General features: G+C 45.1%; 1 protein-coding gene across 2 annotated transcripts in view; it reads left to right on the top strand.

Moving 5' to 3' along the window:
- The window catches only part of LOC110978672 (brefeldin A-inhibited guanine nucleotide-exchange protein 1-like), a 55,196-nt gene that overhangs the window by 28,416 nt on the left and 3,035 nt on the right, over positions 1 to 23,745 (top strand). Inside the window, exons 18-33 of one of the 2 annotated variants that reach the window (XM_022233837.2) lie at positions 1,801 to 1,945; positions 2,214 to 2,348; positions 2,748 to 2,917; positions 3,425 to 3,576; positions 4,408 to 4,580; positions 4,928 to 5,088; positions 5,859 to 5,992; positions 6,948 to 7,068; positions 15,503 to 15,638; positions 16,443 to 16,581; positions 17,214 to 17,310; positions 18,370 to 18,541; positions 19,535 to 19,677; positions 21,291 to 21,474; positions 22,553 to 22,691; positions 23,589 to 23,706. In XM_022233837.2, the coding sequence (XP_022089529.2) occupies positions 1,801 to 1,945; positions 2,214 to 2,348; positions 2,748 to 2,917; positions 3,425 to 3,576; positions 4,408 to 4,580; positions 4,928 to 5,088; positions 5,859 to 5,992; positions 6,948 to 7,068; positions 15,503 to 15,638; positions 16,443 to 16,581; positions 17,214 to 17,310; positions 18,370 to 18,541; positions 19,535 to 19,677; positions 21,291 to 21,474; positions 22,553 to 22,691; positions 23,589 to 23,706 (2,319 nt within the window). Of the gene's footprint in view, positions 1 to 1,800; positions 1,946 to 2,213; positions 2,349 to 2,747; positions 2,918 to 3,424; positions 3,577 to 4,407; positions 4,581 to 4,927; positions 5,089 to 5,858; positions 5,993 to 6,947; positions 7,078 to 15,502; positions 15,639 to 16,442; positions 16,582 to 17,213; positions 17,311 to 18,369; positions 18,542 to 19,534; positions 19,678 to 21,290; positions 21,475 to 22,552; positions 22,692 to 23,588; positions 23,707 to 23,745 lie in introns of both variants that reach the window. The other variant, XM_022233835.2, reaches the window with a different exon arrangement.

Raw genomic sequence — 23,745 nt, 5'->3', positions numbered from 1 at the left:
TAGCCAGTAATAGTTTTACATGTACTATTGAACTTAAGTAACACAGTCATGAATGAAATTTTTTGCAAAGGCAGTTCTTGTGTGACATTTTGTCTGTAAGGCAGTACGGGTGAAAAAAGCCAGTCCAAGTCATCAGAAAAAAAGGAGGGCACACTAAATATTGGACTGTTCATATTTCAAATCATGGAAATGTAGTCAAATTGCTCTTTAACCAAGATACTAAGGTTGCACATTGTAAATGAACGTAAGTTGCCATGAGCGATTGGTTTAAGTTTGGTTTTCCTTCAGGTTAATGCATTTTGTGTGGGTGGTCCCAAACTTTTGCAAATGACTGTAGTATTACACAGTTTAACACCAACATGAAATGCAAGGTCTTACTGCTTAAAAGCGTTATGAAATTGTTGCCGTTTCCTCTGACTGATTAGGGCCTACAGAACACTGAATCTGACCCGATACTTGCCCACTGACCACTTCACGTTAGGATTATTTCTAGCCATTTTCAGTTGCCAAAAAATGACTTATGTGGGTGGTCCCAAACTTTTGCAAATGACTGTAGTATTACACAGTTTAACACCAACATGAAATGCAAGGTCTTACTGCTTAAAAGCGTTATGAAATTGTTGCTGTTTCCTACAGAACACTGAATCTGACCCAATAAGTGCCCACTGACCACTTCACGTTAGGATTATTTCTAGCCATTTTCAGTTGCCAAAAAATGACTTATGTGGGTGGTCCCAAACTTTTGCAAATGACTGTAGTATTACACAGTTTAACACCAACATGAAATGCAAGGTCTTACTGCTTAAAAGCATTATGAAATTGTTGCTGTTTCCTCTGACTGATTAGGGCCTACAGAACACTGAATCTGACCCAATACGTGCCCACTGACCACTTCACGTTAGGATTATTTCTAGCCATTTTCAGTTGCCAAAAAATGACTTTGCAAAAGGCAGGAGACATAGTCAACAAATTTTAAGATGAAGATAAGCACAGGAAATACTAACACTTGGGCTGCATCCGAATCTGTTGTCTAGAGCTAGGGCTAGGTCTTCGCTCCATTGGAAATGTGTGGAGACCAATAGACCTAGCCGTAGCTCTGGAAGCCCGTTTCAGACATGGGCAGGTACTTGGTACAGTTTTAATTACTCATATAGATGTCTTTACATGCCAAGTTTCACAGTGATTAGGCTGAGTCAATTTGACTAATTAATTAACTATTCGAATATTCGACCTTCAATTCGGTCGAATATCCAAATATGCAGTTGATTGATTGTTGATGAACAAATCATACACAAAATCAGTTGCAATAAAGCACACAATTGTACATTATAAATTATATTATAGTTTCTCACATCTAGGAGTATCTCCAGCCGCGATTTAGCAAGATTTAAGAGATGAACAATAGGAATATTTCTTGCCCTGTTGAAAATTTCTACTCCTTTTAAATTGTTTAATGAATAATTTACTCTTTGAATCGTAAGATTTCTGTCGCTTTTCATTTGAATCTGCTTGAAACCAGCCTCCAAAGTGCAAGTTTTCTCATTTAAAACAAAAGAAAATTTGCCTACCTTAATCGATAATCGATTGGATATTCAGATTTTCGGCATAGCCCTACACAATGATCAGTCACTGGACAGCCAAGATCTTGGGAAGGGGGCGGGTCTCACCTATCCCCCTTCTCCCTGGCTGCAAGAAGACGACAAAGCCCAGGCCCGTCCTATTAAACACTGAAGGCATGAAGTGTGTGAAATACATATGTATCACTGGCCTGAGCCCGTTGTTCGTTCCTGCCGTCCCCAGATCCTGAAGTGCATATCTCAGCTGGAATTGGCTCAGCTCATCGGCACGGGGGTCAAGAGGAAATTCATCGCCGGCACGGGCAGCGGCTCAGCCGGGGGTCACAGGAGTTCCGGACATCACAACGACCTGTTGGAATCTGGAGATGGTAAGCACTTTAGCTGCACTTAAGAGCTGGTCTGAAGAGGTCTTATAATGGTCATAAGAGGTCTTAACTACAGCACTGCAACTAAGTCTACAAGTTGTAAGCAGTGCCATCAACATCCCTTCCCTACTCTGTGCATACCAACTCGTTGACTGTAGTCTTGTATTTTAGACAGTTTGATTGGAAGAATGGATTTGAGGTCTCAGCTTCAGTCTGTGGCCTTTTCTGTTCCGATGTCACTCACCAGGATTCCTGTTCTCGTTTATCACAGTGACCAGGGTTCACATGGACCAGAAGAAGATGGCCAGCCTGCAGGAAGCAATGGGGGAGACCTCCTCGCAGGGCATTGTGGTCGCCGTGGATCGGATATTCACCGGCTCCACCCGACTGGACGGTGACGCAATAGGTAAATGACGACGTTAACATCCAGCTACCCAGTACCCGCCTATGGTGTCTGCTCTGTTGATGTCAGAGTCGTGTTTTTCCCACATGTGGCCGCTAAAACTATGGTTGGCCGTTAGTTCAAAAGTAACAAGAATAATTGAAGTGTGAAAAGTCCCTCGCAACTATCAGAATACTAGGTGATAATACACCAAATACTGAATGAAAATGCAACTCTATTTAAATCTAAAAATGTCCGTATTCAACGAATTTGAGGTAAAATCAAAAACCAATTAAACGGTGACATTTCTGCAAACTTTATCTGCCCATACAAGTCGTGGGCAAAGTGAGAGTGGTCTAGTGACAGAACCCTGGCTGCGCCGCTGTTGAAACACTCACACAACGCACCTTTCCCCTTTTGCAGTTGACTTTGTGCAGGCCCTGTGCCAAGTGTCGGTGGACGAGCTCCAGGCCACCAACACCTGCCGCATGTTCAGCCTGACCAAGATCGTGGAGATCTCCTACTACAACATGGGCCGGGTGCGCGTCCAGTGGTCACGCATCTGGAGCATACTCGGCGACCACTTCAACAAGGTGAGTGCGTCCAACTTTAATACGAAGATTGCCCAAGTGGTAAACAGAAACGTTTGCCCGTCCCAGTAATTGTTGTGCCCTAACATTGGGCACTTTCACAATTTTTTTCTGTTCATCAACATGCCCGGGCAATGGTTGTGTTCCAAATTTCTCAAGGGAATTTCAAATATTGCTGTTCATGGTCCATGAGTTTGACTTTTGCTCTGAATTCCAAGACGCATTTTCCATTGGAGTTCAAAGCTGGACATGAAAGAACTTTGGCGACACCACTTCAAGAAAAGCCAGGAATCAGTCGAAGTGCATTAATTGATTATGTTTGTTTTTGAATAATTGCATTTTTTGCTACGGCCATTGTATCACAAAGAGCTTTTCCTTTATTGTCAAATTCTGGAATGGATTTTGGGTGTTGAAGCAGAGCTAAATGCACCACTGCCGTTGTAGCTGTGCACGTTGGAGGGCGCTCTGACGTTCTAACATAACTGCAAAAACTACCAATTCTCGACGCAGGTGGGATGCAACCCCAAGGAGGACGTGGCCTTCTTTGCCATCGACTCGCTCCGCCAGCTGTCCATGAAGTTCCTGGAGAAAGGAGAGCTGCCCAACTTCAAGTTCCAGAAGGAGTTCCTGCGGCCGTTTGAGTACATCATGAAGAAGAACAAGTCAGTCGCTCTCCTCCCCGTCCGCCGTTTCTCCCGGCTTGGCTTTGTTTTTCTCCCCATGCCCTTCCTCATTTTGAGCACTGATTTTTTTTTTCCCCTCTCCATGGGATCGCAACGTTCGCCTTGCATTTCGTTAATTCCCGTCTCTTGCCTTTCAGTTCCGTTCTGTTTTACTTCTTTTTCTCTTTGTTTTACATGGTTCCTTGCATTTCGGATGGGGTAAGAAGTTTTGTTAAAAAAAAGCCAATATGGTTGTCTCCTTTCAAAGTTTAAAAGGAATGTTTATTGCTGCGGAATTCCATGTTTTATTGTAGTTCACTTGTTGCCCTTCTCCGATGATAAATTTTATAAAGATGGACTTTTGACCATTAGTTGTCATAACCTGAGACACCGTGGACCAATTTCATAGAGCTGCTTAAGCACAAAATTTGCATAAGCGCGAGAAAATCTTGCTTGATAAATCAGGTAACCAGCCAAAACTCCTTGCGATATATATTGTTTTGGGATCGTATTTAGCTGTCTTTTGGTTAGCATGACAGTCAGATAGAGTTTGAGCTGGTACCCTTTGTTTTTTTTTAAGCAAGGTTTTCACGCTTAAGCAACTTTTGTGCTTAAGTGTCTCTATGAAATTGGTCCCTGGCTGTAGCTTTTTAGGTATCACATTTCTTTGAGAATCGCTCCTTTAGTCCTCTTTTTGTGGTGCGCTTTCACGTCTGGCGGCAAAAGTTTGCTTTTAATTTGAAATGATTGAAACTTGTGGGACAGATGCCGCAAAGTAGTTGAAGCCACGGTTTGTTCATTTTGCATCACCTGTGTTGTCTGCTCTCCTAGATCGCCCACCATCAGGGACATGGTGGTGCGCTGCATAGCCCAGATGGTCAACTCACAGGCCATCAACATCCGCTCCGGCTGGAAGAATGTCTTCTCCGTCTTCCACCTGGCTGCGGCCGACCACGAAGAAGGGATCGTGGAACTGGCTTTCCAGACGACCGGCAACATCATCAGTAAGTGTGCTCAGTGACAAGGCTTTTTCACCAAGTTACAAAACTTCACAAAACAGATTGGAAAAGTTCGAAATGAGTGACCACCAAACCGGGAGAAGGGCAAAAAATTTTACGTTTCAGTCTCAGCAATCTGTAAATTGTCTACATGTTAGTCACACTGAAAATGTAGCATTTTAGAAGCAGCTCTAACTTTCGTTATTGGTTTTCGATATGTGCAGTGGAGAGCGCCATATTTGCATATTCACCTTGATATTGCATGCCTTCGTAACATAGCCTACTGGGACTTGATTTTTGAGGCAGCTTGACTTCGTCATGCATGGCATTCCAATTCTCGCTTTTCCCTTCAGGCAACGTCTTTGAGAAGTATTTTGGCGCCATCCTGGACTCGTTCCAAGACGCCGTCAAGTGTCTGTCGGAGTTTGCCTGCAACGCCGCTTTCCCAGACACCAGCATGGAGGCCATCCGCCTCATCCGTAGCTGTGCCAAATACGTCATGGAAAAGCCTCAGGTGAGTCTGGGTACCAGACTTGGTTTTTCTTTTATAGTGGACTTCATGAGGGAGCAGAAGACATTTTTTATTGAATCCTGTTAAAAAAGTTCAATAGAAATAGTAAGAGATTTGGAGAAGACCTATGTCTTACAGACACGTATATTTCTGACAACTTCTACAGGTACTTAAACTAGCTAATACTCAGAATACGCGTTTGAAGAAAGAGATTTGACCATTGCATATACCAAAGAATCTGCTTAAATCTACAGTGGCAAAGAAAGCAACGATTTCACATAAAGGTGTTATTCCCATTGAAAGTGCAAACTTTAAAAAAAATCCAGCCCTTCTGTATTAAATACAGAAGATTCTCTAGACAAGTCATGTCTGCTGAAACCCACAATTCTATGGACACTCATCGTTCTGCAGAAACAAAGTCTGCAATAATGCGTAATCTTCCAGAAACCCATAACAAGCTCATGCACGAAGCAACTCTGCATGAAACCTTCATTCTGTTCACTCCTCTGATTCTTCAGAGCCCACCATTCTGACAGCATCGCCCAGTATCCCTCGTGCAGAAAGGTTACTCGCCTAGATTTTGTGATTTCCGGAAAAAAACATCGTGGTTCTGCAGGATCGCTTGATTGATCAGAAACCAAGATGTTACAGAAGCCTATGGGCCTTCTGTCTAAACCCGTTGTCTTGTCAAACAAAAGTCCAGTGCATGTCGACTGAATAATTGCAGTACAACGTACAAGTGTCATTTTTCCCGTTCTTGATCTCTCTCTTAGATGTTCCGTGAGCACGTCGGCGACCACGAGACACCCATTGATGAGGAGGATCGCATCTGGGTCAAGGGATGGTTCCCTGTCCTCTTTGAGCTCTCCTGTGTCATCAATAGGTGTAAACTGGACGTCAGGACAAGGTGAGGAAAAAGTATGGACCCCAGAAAAACCGATGGAAAAGCACAAGTTTAATCCACTGTAACAAAATGAAGAGCTTAGAATGTGCTTAATAGTGCATATCAATAGTGCATATGAAAAATAAACTTAAAGCTTGTTTTGTTGGATCAGTTCAAATTTTACAGAAAGATTGAGCTTGCCCGTATTTGGCACTCGAATAAAGGTTGGTTCGTTCAACTTGGAAGCGAATGTCTCGTTGAAATTCATGTCGTTAGGCTCATGTTTGTATCAAGTTTGCTCCATGTGATATAGCAAGGGATAGAGGTTGGCACAGTGGTTCTTTCCTCACCTTAAGTTGCTGCCATATCACAGGTTGCTTCCCAGCTAGTGTGGGTACCCATGTTTTGGTGGACAGTGGTAAATCAGTGTTAAGTGGTCTGCTCAAGGACACCACGCGATGTCAGCAGCTGGATTTGAACCTCGGTCTGACCCCCTGATCATAGGTCGCAAACCCTGTTCCCTTATAAGACCCCTCCAGGTCAAAGAACAGTAAACACAGAGTAAGGCCAGCCGCCAGATTCGTACCCTTGACCCCAGACCACATGATATCCAACCTACCACCCCCCTGAAAAAACCTCTGAATGAGAGAGCTGTGAACACATCACAGGGCCAGTAGCAGGATTCAAAGCCTTGACCCTTTGATCACAAGGCACAACCCTATTCCCCCCCCAAAAAAACTTTGAATCAAAGAGCTATAAACATCACTTGACCAGCTGGATTTGAACCCTAGACCCTCAGATTTGCAAGCCACAAACCCTATTCAGTTGTTCAGCCCCTTCTAAATCAAAAAAGCTGTCAACACACTGTAAGACCAGCAACCGATTGGAACCCTTGACCTTTCAATCACAAGCCGCAAACCCTAACCACCGGTCCACCCGCCCTTCTGCTATAACCTCCCAATCTGTTGCAACCTTTCAGGGGTTTGACCGTCATGTTCGAGATCATGAAGAGCTACGGCCACACGTTCTACCAGCACTGGTGGAAGGACCTCTTCCGGATTGTCTTCCGCATCTTCGACAACATGAAGCTCCCGGAACAGGTCTTAGAAGTGAGATGGATATTTTTATGGTCCGCCCTCAAAAAACCTGGAGCCGATCTCCACCCTACTAACAACGTTACCAAAACCCTGTTCTGTTGATTAAATGTGGAAGTGTTAAAAACTGTGAAAGTGTTCTATGCTCGTTGAAGACTAGTCTGGTTCCCTAGTCAGGTGCTCGTCTCTAGGTCCAGTAGCCACCATGGTCACATTACTGTTACTCTCATTCCTTTCCACACCTGCTGCTCTGAATTTCGTTGTTTTTCATGTTCACGAATGTCTGCAGCGTATAAATCGCCATTTTGTCTCCCATTTGCTTTGCTGCAATTTTACTGATTGTAAGTTTGAACGCCTATTGCCGTTTGCATACGACCTTTGCGGAGGCTGTCTTTTTAAAACACAAATGGACACTTTTGAGCTCCATCTTAAAACTGAAACTGCACTGCGTTATGTTTGACAGTGGTGGCCACCTGACCTAATTTAGGAGACATGAAGGATGTTTTAAGGCAGGGAACTAGACTAGTTTTGAATACCTGTTTGACCAGTAGGGTGCTGTGACTTTCCACACATTTAGCCTGCGCATGCCTGCAGAGTTTCCACAAAGCCACCAACAGAGGGCGGACTTTCACCCATTCTGCCATGAGAAACAGTTCCATGCGTCCATTTTTTCTTCTCAGAGTTAACATCACTAACAGCACAAGTAACAATTATTTCATAAAAAAACATTTATTTCATTTAAACTTAGCGGGCCTATTCACTCATCAAAGCAGTATTTTGAGTGAAAGTAACTGAGACTTGCCTGTTTCAGTTTGCCGTTTTCGTATTACATCGATAGTTCTTGCATTCAAGTAAAATGCTGAACTTGGAAACTCAAGTGATCTCTTTTTATGGGGGGAGGCAAAATTCTCATTGAATCTTGATTCTGGCCAATCAGTGCATTTGAATCTTGACTCTGGCCAATCAGTGCATTTGAATCTTGAGTCTGGCCAATCACTGCATTTGAATCTTGACTCTGGCCAATCAGTGCATTTGAATCTTGAGTCTGGCCAATCACTGCATTTGAATCTTGAGTCTGGCCAATCAGTGCATTTGAATCTTGAGTCTTGCCAATCAGTGCATTTGTGAATCTTAATTCTGGCCAGTCAGTGCATTTGAATCTTGAGTCTGGCCAATCAGTGCATTTGAATCTTGACTCTGGCCAATCAATGCATTTAAATCTTGAGTCTGGCCAATCAGTGCATTTGTGAATCTTAATTCTGGCCAGTCAGTGCATTTGAATCTTGAGTCTGGCCAATCACTGCATTTGAATCTTGACTCTGGCCAATCAGTGCATTTGAATCTTGAGTCTGGCCAATCAGTGCATTTGTGAATCTTAATTCTGGCCAGTCAGTGCATTTGAATCTTGAGTCTGGCCAATCACTGCATTTGAATCTTGAGTCTGGCCAATCACTGCATTTGAATCTTGAGTCTGGCCAATCAGTGCATTTGAATCTTGAGTCTGGCCAATCAGTGCATTTGAATCTTGAGTCTGGCCAATCAGTGCATTTGAATCTTGAGTCTGGCCAATCACTGCATTTGAATCTTGAGTCTGGCCAATCAGTGCATTTGAATCTTGAGTCTGGCCAATCAGTGCATTTGAATCTTGACTGGCCAGTCAGTGCATTTGAATCCTGATTCTGCCAATCAGTGCATTCTTCAGTGTAGCAATGTAGAGCTTTTCTGCGCATTCTTTAAAATAGGTAGAGGCCATTCATTCATTGTGACACGTTCATCAGTGTGATACTGCGCTGTTTTTTTTTCTTTGGCGCTTTTGTAAATGATCAGTACTGTGTAGTATGGTGACTCTCCCTTAAAACGCCCCTGTATGAACAGGCCTCTGAATCAGACTGGACCCTTCACCCCATCCCTTCATTCTTACCCTGTTGAGAACGGTAGTGCAGGAAGGGCATTTCAAAGTGAAGAGACGACGTGTTTTTACCGTGGCAGCAATTTTTGTCTTGATTTTTCACTCTTGTAAAGCATTCGCCAAACTCAGTGGTGCATTGGCAATGCATACTGTGTGATAGATAAGCACCACAGTACATCGTTAACACATAGAGGGAGCCGCAGAAAGATGCCCCACTTTGTTGTATTGCCCTCAACGTAGCTCGACTGAATGACTCCCTTTGGCCAAGCGCATGCAGAGTCACAGGTGGTAAAGGACCAGACTAGTTGACCATTCTGGTCTAGCCTAGTGGTTGTCATGCGGGCCGCCTCTTTCCTATAAAGTGTCATCGGCGGCTGCTCATCTCTTTCCACAATGCTGTCATCACGCACTCATGACATAGCATTTTGCCAGCAAAGTGTTATTTTAGTCTTCACCAGGGGCACAATTTGGCATTTGTCAAAACAAAAACCATTTCTTAAATCAAACGTGTACTGACTAGAAATTGCAAAATGCCAGTGATAAACAACTGAATCAGGTATTGGTTGCCACTGCCAAAATGAGCCTGTGACATCTGATTCTTGTTCAAGCAAATTGCTTTGTTGATCAAGTATGTCGTCTGTAGGTTCAGGCAATTTGCTTGGCTGATCAAGTATGTCGTCTGTAGGTTCAGGCAATTTGCTTGGCTGATCAAGTATGTCGTCTGTAGGTTCAGCAAATTGCTTGGCTGATCAAGTATGTCGTCTGTAGGTTCAGGCAATTTGCTTGGCCCATCAAGTATGTCGTCTGTAGGTTCAGGCAATTTGCTTGGCCCATCAAGTATGTCGTCTGTAGGTTCAGGCAGTTTGCTTGGCTGATCAAGTATGTCGTCTGTAGGTTCAAGCAGTTTGCTTGGCTGATCAAGTATGTCGTCTGTAGGTTCAAGCAGTTTGCTTGGCTGATCAAGTATGTCGTCTGTAGGTTCAGGTGATTTGCTTGGCTGATCAAGTATGTCACCTGTAGGTTCAGGCAAATTGCTTGGCTGATCAAGTATGTCACCTGTAGGTTCAGGCAGTTTGCTTGGCTGATCAAGTATGTCGTCTGTAGGTTCAGGCAGTTTGCTTGGCTGATCAAGTATGTCGTCTGTAGGTTCAAGCAGTTTGCTTGGCTGATCAAGTATGTCGTCTGTAGGTTCAGGCAATTTGCTTGGCTGATCAAGTATGTCGTCTGTAGGTTCAGGTGATTTGCTTGGCTGATCAAGTATGTCACCTGTAGGTTCAGGCAAATTGCTTGGCTGATCAAGTATGTCGCCTGTAGCTTCAGGCAATTTGCTTGGCTGATCAAGTATGTCACCTGTAGGTTCAGGTGATTTGCTTGGCTGATCAAGTATGTCGTCTGTAGGTTCAGGCGATTTGCTTGGCTGATCAAGTATGTCGCCTGTAGGTTCAGGCAGTTTGCTTAGCTGATCAAGTATGTCGTCTGTAGGTTCAGGCTTTTTGCTTGGCTGATCAAGTATGTCGTCTGTAGGTTCAGGCAGTTTGCTTGGCTGATCAAGTATGTCGTCTGTAGGTTCAGGCAGTTTGCTTGGCTGATCAAGTATGTCGTCTGTAGGTTCAGGTGATTTGCTTGGCTGATCAAGTATGTCACCTGTAGGTTCAGGCAAATTGCTTGGCTGATCAAGTATGTCGCCTGTAGGTTCAGGCAATTTGCTTGGCTGATCCAGTATGTCGTCTGTAGGTTCAGGCAATTTGCTTGGCTGATCAAGTATGTCGTCTGTAGGTTCAGGCAGTTTGCTTGGCTGATCCAGTATGTCGTCTGTAGGTTCAGGCAGTTTGCTTGGCTGATCAAGTATGTCGTCTGTAGGTTCAGGCAGTTTGCTTGGCTGATCAAGTATGTCGTCTGTAGGTTCAGGCAGTTTGCTTGGCTGATCCAGTATGTCGTCTGTAGGTTCAGGCAGTTTGCTTGGCTGATCCAGTATGTCATCTGTAGGTTCAGGCAGTTTGCTTGGCTGATCAATTATGTCATCTGTAGGTTCAGGCAAATTGCTTGGCTGATCAAGTATGTCGTCTGTAGGTTCAGGCAATTTGCTTGGCCCATCAAGTATGTCGTCTGTAGGTTCAGGCAATTTGCTTGGCCCATCAAGTATGTCGTCTGTAGGTTCAGGCAGTTTGCTTGGCTGATCAAGTATGTCGTCTGTAGGTTCAAGCAGTTTGCTTGGCTGATCAAGTATGTCGTCTGTAGGTTCAAGCAGTTTGCTTGGCTGGTCAAGTATGTCATCTGTAGGTTCAGGTGATTTGCTTGGCTGATCAAGTATGTCACCTGTAGGTTCAGGCAAATTGCTTGGCTGATCAAGTATGTCACCTGTAGGTTCAGGCAGTTTGCTTGGCTGATCAAGTATGTCGTCTGTAGGTTCAGGCAGTTTGCTTGGCTGATCAAGTATGTCGTCTGTAGGTTCAAGCAGTTTGCTTGGCTGATCAAGTATGTCGTCTGTAGGTTCAGGCAATTTGCTTGGCTGATCAAGTATGTCGTCTGTAGGTTCAGGTGATTTGCTTGGCTGATCAAGTATGTCACCTGTAGGTTCAGGCAAATTGCTTGGCTGATCAAGTATGTCGCCTGTAGCTTCAGGCAATTTGCTTGGCTGATCAAGTATGTCACCTGTAGGTTCAGGTGATTTGCTTGGCTGATCAAGTATGTCGTCTGTAGGTTCAGGCGATTTGCTTGGCTGATCAAGTATGTCATCTGTAGGTTCAGGCAGTTTGCTTGGCTGATCAAGTATGTCGTCTGTAGGTTCAGGCTTTTTGCTTGGCTGATCAAGTATGTCGTCTGTAGGTTCAGGCAGTTTGCTTGGCTGATCAAGTATGTCGTCTGTAGGTTCAGGCAATTTGCTTGGCTGATCAAGTATGTCGTCTGTAGGTTCAGGTGATTTGCTTGGCTGATCAAGTATGTCACCTGTAGGTTCAGGCAAATTGCTTGGCTGATCAAGTATGTCGCCTGTAGGTTCAGGCAATTTGCTTGGCTGATCCAGTATGTCGTCTGTAGGTTCAGGCAATTTGCTTGGCTGATCAAGTATGTCGTCTGTAGGTTCAGGCAGTTTGCTTGGCTGATCCAGTATGTCGTCTGTAGGTTCAGGCAGTTTGCTTGGCTGATCCAGTATGTCGTCTGTAGGTTCAGGCAGTTTGCTTGGCTGATCCAGTATGTCGTCTGTAGGTTCAGGCAGTTTGCTTGGCTGATCCAGTATGTCATCTGTAGGTTCAGGCAGTTTGCTTGGCTGATCAATTATGTCATCTGTAGGTTCAGGCAAATTGCTTGGCTGATCAAGTATGTCGTCTGTAGGTTCAGGCAGTTTGCTTGGCTGATCCAGTATGTCATCTGTAGGTTCAGGCAAATTGCTTGGCTGATCCAGTATGTCATCTGTAGGTTCAGGCAGTTTGCTTGGCTGATCCAGTATGTCGTCTGTAGGTTCAGGCAGTTTGCTTGGCTGATCAAGTATGTCGTCTGTAGGTTCAGGCAGTTTGCTTGGCTGATCAAGTATGTCGTCTGTAGGTTCAGGCAGTTTGCTTGGCTGATCCAGTATGTCGTCTGTAGGTTCAGGCAGTTTGCTTGGCTGATCAAGTATGTCGTCTGTAGGTTCAGGCGATTTGCTTGGCTGATCAAGTATGTCGCCTGTAGGTTCAGGCAGTTTGCTTGGCTGATCAAGTATGTCGTCTGTAGGTTCAGGCTTTTTGCTTGGCTGATCAAGTATGTCGTCTGTAGGTTCAGGCAGTTTGCTTGGCTGATCAAGTATGTCGTCTGTAGGTTCAGGCAATTTGCTTGGCTGATCAAGTATGTCGTCTGTAGGTTCAGGTGATTTGCTTGGCTGATCAAGTATGTCACCTGTAGGTTCAGGCAAATTGCTTGGCTGATCAAGTATGTCGCCTGTAGGTTCAGGCAATTTGCTTGGCTGATCCAGTATGTCGTCTGTAGGTTCAGGCAATTTGCTTGGCTGATCAAGTATGTCGTCTGTAGGTTCAGGCAGTTTGCTTGGCTGATCCAGTATGTCGTCTGTAGGTTCAGGCAGTTTGCTTGGCTGATCCAGTATGTCGTCTGTAGGTTCAGGCAGTTTGCTTGGCTGATCCAGTATGTCGTCTGTAGGTTCAGGCAGTTTGCTTGGCTGATCCAGTATGTCATCTGTAGGTTCAGGCAGTTTGCTTGGCTGATCAATTATGTCATCTGTAGGTTCAGGCAAATTGCTTGGCTGATCAAGTATGTCGTCTGTAGGTTCAGGCAGTTTGCTTGGCTGATCAAGTATGTCGTCTGTAGGTTCAGGCAGTTTGCTTGGCTGATCCAGTATGTCGTCTGTAGGTTCAGGCAGTTTGCTTGGCTGATCCAGTATGTCATCTGTAGGTTCAGGCAAATTGCTTGGCTGATCCAGTATGTCATCTGTAGGTTCAGGCAGTTTGCTTGGCTGATCCAGTATGTCGTCTGTAGGTTCAGGCAGTTTGCTTGGCTGATCAAGTATGTCGTTTGTAGGTTCAGGCAGTTTGCTTGGCTGATCAAGTATGTCGTCTGTAGGTTCAGGCAGTTTGCTTGGCTGATCCAGTATGTCGTCTGTAGGTTCAGGCAGTTTGCTTGGCTGATCAAGTATGTCGTCTGTAGGTTCAGGCAGTTTGCTTGGCTGATCCAGTATGTCATCTGTAGGTTCAGGCAGTTTGCTTGGCTGATCAATTATGTCATCTGTAGGTTCAGGCAAATTGCTTGGCTGATCAAGTATGTCGTCTGTAGGTTCAGGCAGTTTGCTTGGCTGATCCAGTATGTCGTCTGTAGGTTCAGGCAGTTTGCTTGGCTGATCCAGTATGTCATCTGTAGGTTCAGGCAAATTGCTTGGCTGATCCAGTATGTCATCTGTAGGTTCAGGCAGTTTGCTTGGCTGATCCAGTATGTCGTCTGTAGGTTCAGGCAGTTTGCTTGGCTGATCAAGTATGTCGTCTGTAGGTTCAGGCAGTTTGCTTGGCTGATCAAGTATGTCGTCTGTAGGTTCAGGCAGTTTGCTTGGCTGATCCAGTATGTCATCTGTAGGTTCAGGCAGTTTGCTTGGCTGATCCAGTATGTCGTCTGTAGGTTCAGGCAGTTTGCTTGGCTGATCAAGTATGTCGTCTGTAGGTTCAGGCAGTTTGCTTGGCTGATCAAGTATGTCGTCTGTAGGTTCAGGCAATTTGCTTGGCTGATCAAGTATGTCGTCTGTAGGTTCAGGTGATTTGCTTGGCTGATCAAGTATGTCGCCTGTAGCTTCAGGCAATTTGCTTGGCTGATCAAGTATGTCACCTGTAGGTTCAGGTGATTTGCTTGGCTGATCAAGTATGTCGTCTGTAGGTTCAGGCGATTTGCTTGGCTGATCAAGTATGTCGTCTGTAGGTTCAGGCAGTTTGCTTGGCTGATCAAGTATGTCGTCTGTAGGTTCAGGCTTTTTGCTTGGCTGATCAAGTATGTCGTCTGTAGGTTCAGGCAGTTTGCTTGGCTGATCAAGTATGTCGTCTGTAGGTTCAGGCAATTTGCTTGGCTGATCAAGTATGTCGTCTGTAGGTTCAGGTGATTTGCTTGGCTGATCAAGTATGTCACCTGTAGGTTCAGGCAAATTGCTTGGCTGATCAAGTATGTCGCCTGTAGGTTCAGGCAATTTGCTTGGCTGATCCAGTATGTCGTCTGTAGGTTCAGGCAATTTGCTTGGCTGATCAAGTATGTCGTCTGTAGGTTCAGGCAGTTTGCTTGGCTGATCAAGTATGTCGTCTGTAGGTTCAGGCAGTTTGCTTGGCTGATCCAGTATGTCGTCTGTAGGTTCAGGCAGTTTGCTTGGCTGATCCAGTATGTCGTCTGTAGGTTCAGGCAGTTTGCTTGGCTGATCCAGTATGTCATCTGTAGGTTCAGGCAGTTTGCTTGGCTGATCAATTATGTCATCTGTAGGTTCAGGCAAATTGCTTGGCTGATCAAGTATGTCGTCTGTAGGTTCAGGCAGTTTGCTTGGCTGATCCAGTATGTCGTCTGTAGGTTCAGGCAGTTTGCTTGGCCCATCAAGTATGTCGTCTGTAGGTTCAGGCAGTTTGCTTGGCTGATCAAGTATGTCGTCTGTAGGTTCAGGCAGTTTGCTTGGCTGATCCAGTATGTCGTCTGTAGGTTCAGGCAGTTTGCTTGGCTGATCAAGTATGTCGTCTGTAGGTTCAGGCAGTTTGCTTGGCTGATCCAGTATGTCGTCTGTAGGTTCAGGCAGTTTGCTTGGCTGATCAAGTATGTCGTCTGTAGGTTCAGGCAGTTTGCTTGGCTGATCCAGTATGTCATCTGTAGGTTCAGGCAGTTTGCTTGGCTGATCAATTATGTCATCTGTAGGTTCAGGCAAATTGCTTGGCTGATCAAGTATGTCGTCTGTAGGTTCAGGCAGTTTGCTTGGCTGATCAAGTATGTCGTCTGTAGGTTCAGGCAGTTTGCTTGGCTGATCCAGTATGTTGTCTGTAGCGAAGCACCCATTCACTCTGTATAACCTGTATTTTTTTAAACCATGAGCAGAAAACGGAATGGATGATGACAACCTGTAACCACGCGCTGTTCGCCATCGTGGACGTCTTCACGCAATACTTTGATGTCCTCAACGAGATTCTCTTGGAAGACCTCCTCCAGCAACTCCTGTGGTGCGTCCAACAAGGTGAGAGTGCCACAACGCCATTTATCCATTGACGATGCATGCGTTGTGCTCAAAATTGTGTGCCTTGGTCTTGTGACAAGAGGTTTTGTTTGAGCTGTGTTTAAGTGGTCATAACCAAGAATCGGTTAATTTTGTTCCATGCCTGAATTTATTTGGCATTGATCCAGTTCGGTGTATTCCAACAGCATGTGCTCTCTACAAGGATATTCAGGAACAGCTGTGCCCGTGCACCGCTCAACTGTGAGCTTTGTTCCCGAAAGACCTTGGCTTTGTGAAACACTGAACTGGTTCATTATAATCGGCCATGATTTATGCATTAAGAATTAGTACATTTGATCAAAGAGAAACAAGTGAACCAGTTTTGGATTTGACCGCAAACGTGGACCCCAGGAGGCTGCGTGCAAAAGTTGTGGCTACAGCTGAACACGGGACATGTTTGTGTGGAAGCCACTGGCCAGCGGCTGAAGCTACATCCCATAGTCAACTGTGTAACGCTCAGCCGCTGCCTTTTGATTTGAGCACGGCCAGAAGTGAATCGCTTCATGGACTGTGTACAGGAGTCCAGAGATGATGCTGTTAGGTGCTACAGACTAAAGTCAAGGATACATATGCGCACACTGGTTTGTGCATGTAAACTGTGTTGAGTGCAAGCAACCAATTTTCATCAGAATGTGCACAAATCAAGAGCATACAAGGGACCTGCCTCCCAAAACGCAGTGGATGATTGAAGGATCCAGGTTAGTTACGGTTAGTGAGGTCTGAGGAAGTCTGTTAATACCATGTTCATTTTTCTGTTCTGTCCAGACAACGAGCAGTTGGCGCGGTCGGGCACCAACTGCCTGGAGCAGCTGGTGATCAGCAACGGAGCGTCCTTCAGCGCCACCACCTGGGACCGTGTCTGCACCTGCATGCTGGACATCTTCAAGAGCACCATACCCCACGGGTGAGCTCCCAATTCTCTCTGTTACTCCACAAATCTGACCAATAATCTTCAATCTTTACGCCTATGATGTTTGCATATTAATGGACAGTGGTTTTAATGTTTGGCAGTGCCTCATCTTGTAACGGACACCAAACATTTCTGTTGTGTACTCTTCTACACATTTAGTCAACTGCAGGCCAAATTTGGTTTTGTAGAAACTTGAAAACTGACACCGCCACTTGACACCAGATGATGTGTAATCACACATCATTTTCCTTATTTATTCCACGGAGGACGTGTACACTCATTTAAGAATTTTTTTTTTCATTTCCGTTGTTGACATGTTTATGCATCATGCTTGGTTGGGTCAAAGCACAATTGCAAGGTTGAAGAATTTGTGGGGGGAAAAAAATGCCCCAGCAGCTTTTTTGGGTAAGAAAATCCGACATTCGCTGGCTGTTTGTTGTCTTTTGAGGACAGCTTACGTGACTTTTGTTTTTTAGTCTGTATTGCAAAGAGCAAACTGAACTCTTCGGTTTGAGGTATCACTCAGTCTGTCGTCCTGATGAAAACAGCCATGATGATGCAGATGAAAAAAAGATGAGGGCTTCCAAGGGCTTGTCTTAACCTGAATATCTGTCTTTGTGTTGTAGTCTGTTGTCTTGGAGACCGGAGGAACACCATGGCGACGGACAGCCAGCCAAAGATGCCGACACAATCAGCAGAGATTCTCTACCAACTCCTGATCACGTGAGCTTCCATTCAGAATTCATTGCGTGCCCAGAGTTGAGGCAACCCCTTTGATTTCCCACTTTTTGTTGTGTATGTCAGTACTAAGCAGTACGCTCTCAGAGGTTCAAGACGTGAATTGTGTGATCGAATGTTGAACCCAACCCGAAGGAATTTTGGAAAATTCTCAAAAGATTCGTTGGAGCAAATTATTAGAATTTGAGATCAAAAACTTTTTATGTTGAATGTTCTCTCCGTGCATGCCTACAACAGGCATACTGGTTGCCATAGTAACAGTAAGGTCCTGAGGAAAAACCTCGCAGCTTTGTACGAAATGCTTATTTGTAGGTGTACTTCCAAGGTTGCAAACTCAGTTAAGTTTGTGAGCCGACCCAGCCAAATTTGCTCGAAGCTTGTTTGAGTTACGAGGCCTTGGAGAATCTCACATGGTGATGAGTGTGAGGAGCCCTCAAGGTATCGCGTGTCATATTCGTAGAGGTCAGGATGTTGGAAGGAGATTTGGTACACTTCTGGTCCGTTTCCATGGTTGTTTGCGTGCTCAGAACTGGCAGAAAGGAGCAGTGTGTTTGCTGCCACCAGCATCTAAAAACTCTCCAATCGACCTTAGCCATGGTGAAGCCTATTCAATGTAATCTGTTAAATGGGGTGGTGTCAGACTTTCTCGGGTTCCAAACCTCACTTTCAGTTTTCTAAGCGACTTGAAACATGTAGATATAATTTATCACAAATTTTTAATCTTTTTCAACAAAAGCTGGTGTGAATTTGTATTGATCCTCAATTGTATTGCTGCTGTGTTTACTCTCAGGTTCCCAAAATGAAAAAGTTACCTCACGCTCAATTCAAGATGGCCGACACATGAATACAGTCTACAGTCTGTTTGAGTGATATATCAAAATGGAAAGCTGACTTCAGTCCGTAGCCAGTTCTATGGCATGGAAAGAGTCTGTCAGGGAAACATAAGATTAAGACTAAGATTCGGTTGCCGCGTTAGTTGTCAGTTGTTCCAAGAAATTCTCCACCTCTGTTGACCAGATGTTGTTCCGTTCTCGACCACTGCAGGATTCCCCCTCCCTGCTCTCGGGATCACCTGCCTCCGTCGATAAGGAGGACCACCCACCTCCCACGGCCGTCGAGCGGAGAGCGGACCTACGCCGGGCAGGCAGCGAGCACAGCGTGGCCAGCGCGACCAGCATGGAGAGCAAGACCAGCGGCCGGGCCCCAGACATCCACAGTAGGAAATGTTTAATTGTTGTCCACAGTGAGAGATCGTTTCTGGAGAAATTTGCTGTCACCGACAAAGATTGACACGGGCTGGCTCGGAAAATTTTAATTTCGAATTTCAGTGCAAAAGCAAAGGCCATACTTTTCAACAGGAATTGATCGTGCATGTACAGCGTGTGTGGGTGTGCAGGCATGGCGTACATAGTGTGGACCTCTGCACAAAAGAAGTCCAAATAATGTAGTATGCGATGGCGTTGTGTGGACTTGCACGCGTCCACACAATGTTTTCCCTCTGAAAAACAATTTCAGAGGCATTTTGGGGTCAAGGTTATCTGTGGCAAAATGAAGAGGAACAGTCCAGGAAATCATCAAAAATCCAGCTGGAAGGAGTTCTCCTAGTTGGAGAAAAAGGAGCATTTCCCTCAAGTTTCCTTAACCACAGGAGGACAAAGGAATGTCCACACTTTGTATGCAAAACAGGTATGGGTGTACACCATGTTTCCTCACTTAAGGGACATAGTCCCATGTAAAAGCATGTCATTCCTATGCATGGATATGAGCAATTCACGTGACTGATGAACTATTGTCAGTGGGTTCAGATAAGTAAAAGCCCTCGCCACATCTTGGGAAAAGGTCAACGTCACGTAACTCCGTTGCATAATGGTCAGGCACATCTCTGAATGGTTGTACGCAGTCCACACTTTTGACATCAGTCTTCTTGTGTGTGTGCGAGTGCTGATGTGGGATGTTTTTTTGTCAACAAGTTAAATTTTCATTGGCCCTAGGCATAGTGCCTGCCGTGCCTATTGGATCATCTTGCCCTTGATTTGTTTGTTCCATTTGTAATATATGCAAACTGGTTCCCGTTCACCATCGGTGTCAAGTGTCCACGCGTGGCTCTCGTAAAAAGCCCACGCGGCAAAGTCGAGAGTTCTCTCAAAGTCTTCTCTGAGGTACGTGCAGGGAGCTGATAACTCCTGTCTCTCTCTCCTTGCTCCCCCAGAAACGCCCGCCGACCAGAAGATCTTCTCCAGCTTGCTCATCAAGTGCGTGGTGCAGCTGGAGCTCATTCAGACCATTGACAACATTGTATTCTTCCCGGCCACCAGTCGGCACGAAGACGCGGACAACCTCAAAGCAGCCCAGGTAGGGGTTCACTTCTTCAACTCTTCTCCCTCGACCTGGGTTAGTTTCCACAGCTCTCTAAAAGGACAGAGCATGTTTACAAGTTTTATGATTTTACCACTGCAGCCCAGTGTGATATGGACACCATGCCTAGTTGGACGAGGGCGCTTTGTTCTCCAGCGACAGCTTTCGTGCGGGTTGACACCACTGATCAACATTCGCCTCATTAACTCAGTCATGATCTGCATTTCTGAACTTACCAAGTAGCGTACGAGAAATGACACAAAACACAGAAAAGGGGGGAGGGTGCTGTCACGTTAGCAGCGTTTCCCCGATGGTTTCACATTCTTGCAAGTGTTTCAACACGTAAGAACATTTTACACGTGTAAGTCAGCCTGGAGGCTGTAATTTGAGTGATAGCAGTAGAGAACTTGATGCTCTTCATCCAAAGTTGTTGTTCCCGTTTGCAGTCAACAATGGACAGAACAAAATCTCCCCGTCAGATTTTTAAAATCTAAACCATTAATTTCTGTTTCAAAACAGAAACCACTCTGAGGTTTCAGCTCAGTTTCAGGCTCTGCGCGGATGCACATGACGAGCAGGTTGTACAGAGCTCAAAACGTGGCAAAATTGCACACCCATCAGGGAAACATGGTGAACGCGACAGTGACTTACTAGCTCCCTCTCCTTGCAAATGCAGTTTTGTATTTTGAGGGGGGCAGTGGAATATTTTACTAGGAGAGAGGCGTGAGATTTTCGGCCTTATTTTGATTTTTATCATGGCAGAGCGTCTCACTCTACTGAGAGTGAAAAAATGTCGGTAATGCCCAGCAGCCGGGTTTTTTGTTTCGAGTACGGTCTTTTGTTTCAAGGCCTGTTTCCCTTTGTCCGATTTCGGAGACCCCGGCCACACATATAAACACACGGTGCCCGAAACCGGAGTCCCCGGCGGCAAGTGGTTAAGGCCTGCTGTAATATTGAAAAGGAAAAGCTGGTGTGAAATCTGTGGCTGGCCTTCTCCAAGATTTGCGAAGTTGCTGTAAAGCAGGGTTCCTGCGGCCTGGAAAAGTCATGGAAATTTGTTTTTCCTGTTTCAGGCCTGGAAAAGTCATGGAATTTTGTAAAAATGACTAAAGTCATGGAAAAGTCATGGAATTTTGTCATGGAAGTCATAAAACACTGTGTGATTTCTATCATCAGAAATAAGCGCATAAAACCTGTGATTGTATTTGCAACCTAAAAGGCCGAATAGTCCAAGAAATTGCATTATTTGGTTGTGGATTTTCATAATTTGGTCATGGAAAAGTCATGGAAAAGTCATGGAATTTAATTGTCCTTTAGGTGCAGGAACCCTGGTAAAGTTGCTGTACAAATTGACCATAAGTATATAGAGTACCGAAGTGTGACGAACCAGAAAGTGCAGTGCAAACGAATGGAATACGCGCGCGTGTTGGTTCACTCGCTGGTTCTCGCGCTAATGCCTTTTACACACTAATTGTGTGCGTGACGTAGTCACTTCGGCACTCACTTGTGTAGCTTTGCCACAGATTTGTGTTGTAAGGCTTACGTATGGTACAGAGTTCCACTATCTGGTGGATGGTGTTATTCAGTGAGTCATCCTGTGTTTTCCCCAGGATAACACGACGGATGAGCTGTCGGTGTCCTCAGAGTCCACCCTGAGCGGCGAGGACCCGGGTATGTACCGATTTCTCTCCTCCAATCAGCTCTTCTTACTGATGGATTGCCTGATGGAGTCGCACAGCTTCGCCAAGGAGTTCAATAGCAATAATGCCCAGCGAGAGTTGCTCCGATCGGCAGGTAAATAAACGATGTCAAACTCCAGATTATTGTTTATTCCACTGATTCGCTTCATGCATTCAATAAACGCACTCTTAGCCATCGTGCACTGTTGCTAATAAGCCATTTGCGAGTTAAATTTAAATAAAATCTGGTACACTGAGTTCTTTAAATTCACATGAACATAACAATTTGAATTCTCCATACTAAAGCCACTGTTGCTGTACCTCGTGATGCGGGGCAAGCTTTGCTTAGTTACATAAGAGACGCCTTGCAACAATACGTTGTTCTCAATGGATAAGAACAGCACAAAGGAACCAATCTATTCCAGAGATGGTGGTCGCTAAGCAAAAGCTTGCCCCGAATCACGAGGTATAGCAATAGTGTCTTTAGTCTGGGGAATTCAAATTGTTAAGTTTCTGTGCAATCAGATAGCACAGTGTACCAGATTTTATTCAAATTCAACTCGCAAGTGGCTTATTGTAGAAGCAGCCTGAAGCCCTCGGGGGAAAAAATTCTGTGCAGACATAAAGGAAAGTAACGGGACATCCTGTAATTCTAGAGACTTCCTCGCGTGGGCATATTTCACCTTCCAGTAGAGGACGGCACGCTTAGAAAAAATGGAGAATTCCACACTGGACAGTCATTTGCAGCATCACACCCACCAGGTTTTGAAAGGGTCCATTGCATGGGGGGGGGACAGGTTGGAAAAGAAGGGTAAAATTGGTGGTGTATTTGGCACCGACGTGGTCTGATGTGGAATTGTTGCCAGAGGGAATTTTCCTGTCCTGGAGAGTCAATCTATTATTTCAAGCTGGTTCTCGGAGGTGTGATTGCTATGGAAGGAAATAAACACCAACCCCAAATCTCATGTGCAGCAATCCTGGCCGTGTATTGTGTTGTTTTGTGTCCTTTTCAATTTTTTTGGGGGGGGAAACAAAGGATGGGGTTTACGGATCAGGTGTCATAACTTGAAGAACGTACAATTTTGACTAAAAATAGCATTGTCCGTCCTTGTCAACCCAAGACCACTCCTTAGAAAAGCTCAGCTCTGAGAGTCGTTTTTCCTTTTTTACTCCCAACTTCCCCCCGCTCCCAGGTTTCCGTGGCAAGAACAAGCCCAACCTGTCCACCCAGGAGACGGCCAGCCTCGCCTGCTGCCTGCGGCTCCTCTTCAAGATGTACAGCGATGACACCCGGCAAGCCGAGTGGCCGGTCATCGAAGACAAACTCCTCAGGTTCTTGGATTTTTTTCCTAATCTTTGCCCTCGCAAGATATTCTGCCTTTATGTACAGATGCTTCGTCCTGCAACGCTGCACAGCTTCAATCATGTGTGCACTTTTCTTTCCAAAGACAAAATTGTTAACTGCAGAGCAGTGTGGAGTTATTCTCTGCATATCTAGGAATTCAGAAAATAAGGTGTTTTCTGGTTTCGTAAGTTGATTAACAAAGAAAATCATTTTGTTTGAAACCGCTTAAATATTCAGATATGGGGGGGGTTGCAGAGTGGTGAGAGTTTGTAAGTCTCTATTGTAGGATGAGAAGGTTCGAATCCAGCACGTGGTGTGACCTTGGGCAAGCCACTTCTCCCGCACCTGCCCCTCTCCACCCAGGAAGATATACACCTGAGTACCTGTGAGGGCAGAGATGGTTGCTGTGTATGATCAGCCATTTGCACCTTAAACGGTACACATGGAGCTCAACATTCCTGGTGGAGCTGAGATGGTTTCAGGTGTATTTCTTGGCCTGGCGAGCTGGGATAATGGAGAGTCTTGAGCACTGGCACTGGTAGAAATATAGAGTACCAAAGTGTGATGTCATTTTGACTAGGAAGCGCAGTGCAAGTGAATGGAGGGCATGGGCGTGTTGATTCACGCACCTGGTCTCACACTAATACCTTTTTACACATGCAAGTTTGCATGCAACGTATTCACTTTGATAGATAAAAAGTCCTGTCTTCTTTGTTGTCCAAATGAAGTTTTTTTTTTCAAAGTGGGGCTATACCCGTAATTATATGCAAAATGGTCAGGCTCCTTCCCTTTTCAGAGTGTTCGATAGATGAAGTGGATTCGGGGGCCGTGACCCAAAACGGCCATCTTGTGATTCAAGCCCGTGTCCCTCATTTTTTTCTCAGTGTTTGCCAAGCTGCCCTGGAGTACTTCAACTCCCTAGACTCTGAGAGCCACCGGGCGGCCTGGAAGTCTCTACTTGTCCTGCTGCTGACCAAAGTGCTCAAGATGAGCGATGAAAGAGTGAGTAGGTCCTGACGTCCCACGCCCAAACGTGCTAGC

This window comes from Acanthaster planci, linkage group LG18 (assembly GCF_054643075.1).
Source record: "Acanthaster planci isolate LZ-2023a linkage group LG18, COTS_SCS, whole genome shotgun sequence".
Taxonomy (NCBI): domain Eukaryota; kingdom Metazoa; phylum Echinodermata; class Asteroidea; order Valvatida; family Acanthasteridae; genus Acanthaster; species Acanthaster planci.
Note: the sequence above shows the minus strand (reverse complement) of the source record. Positions and strands in the feature narration are given on the sequence as shown.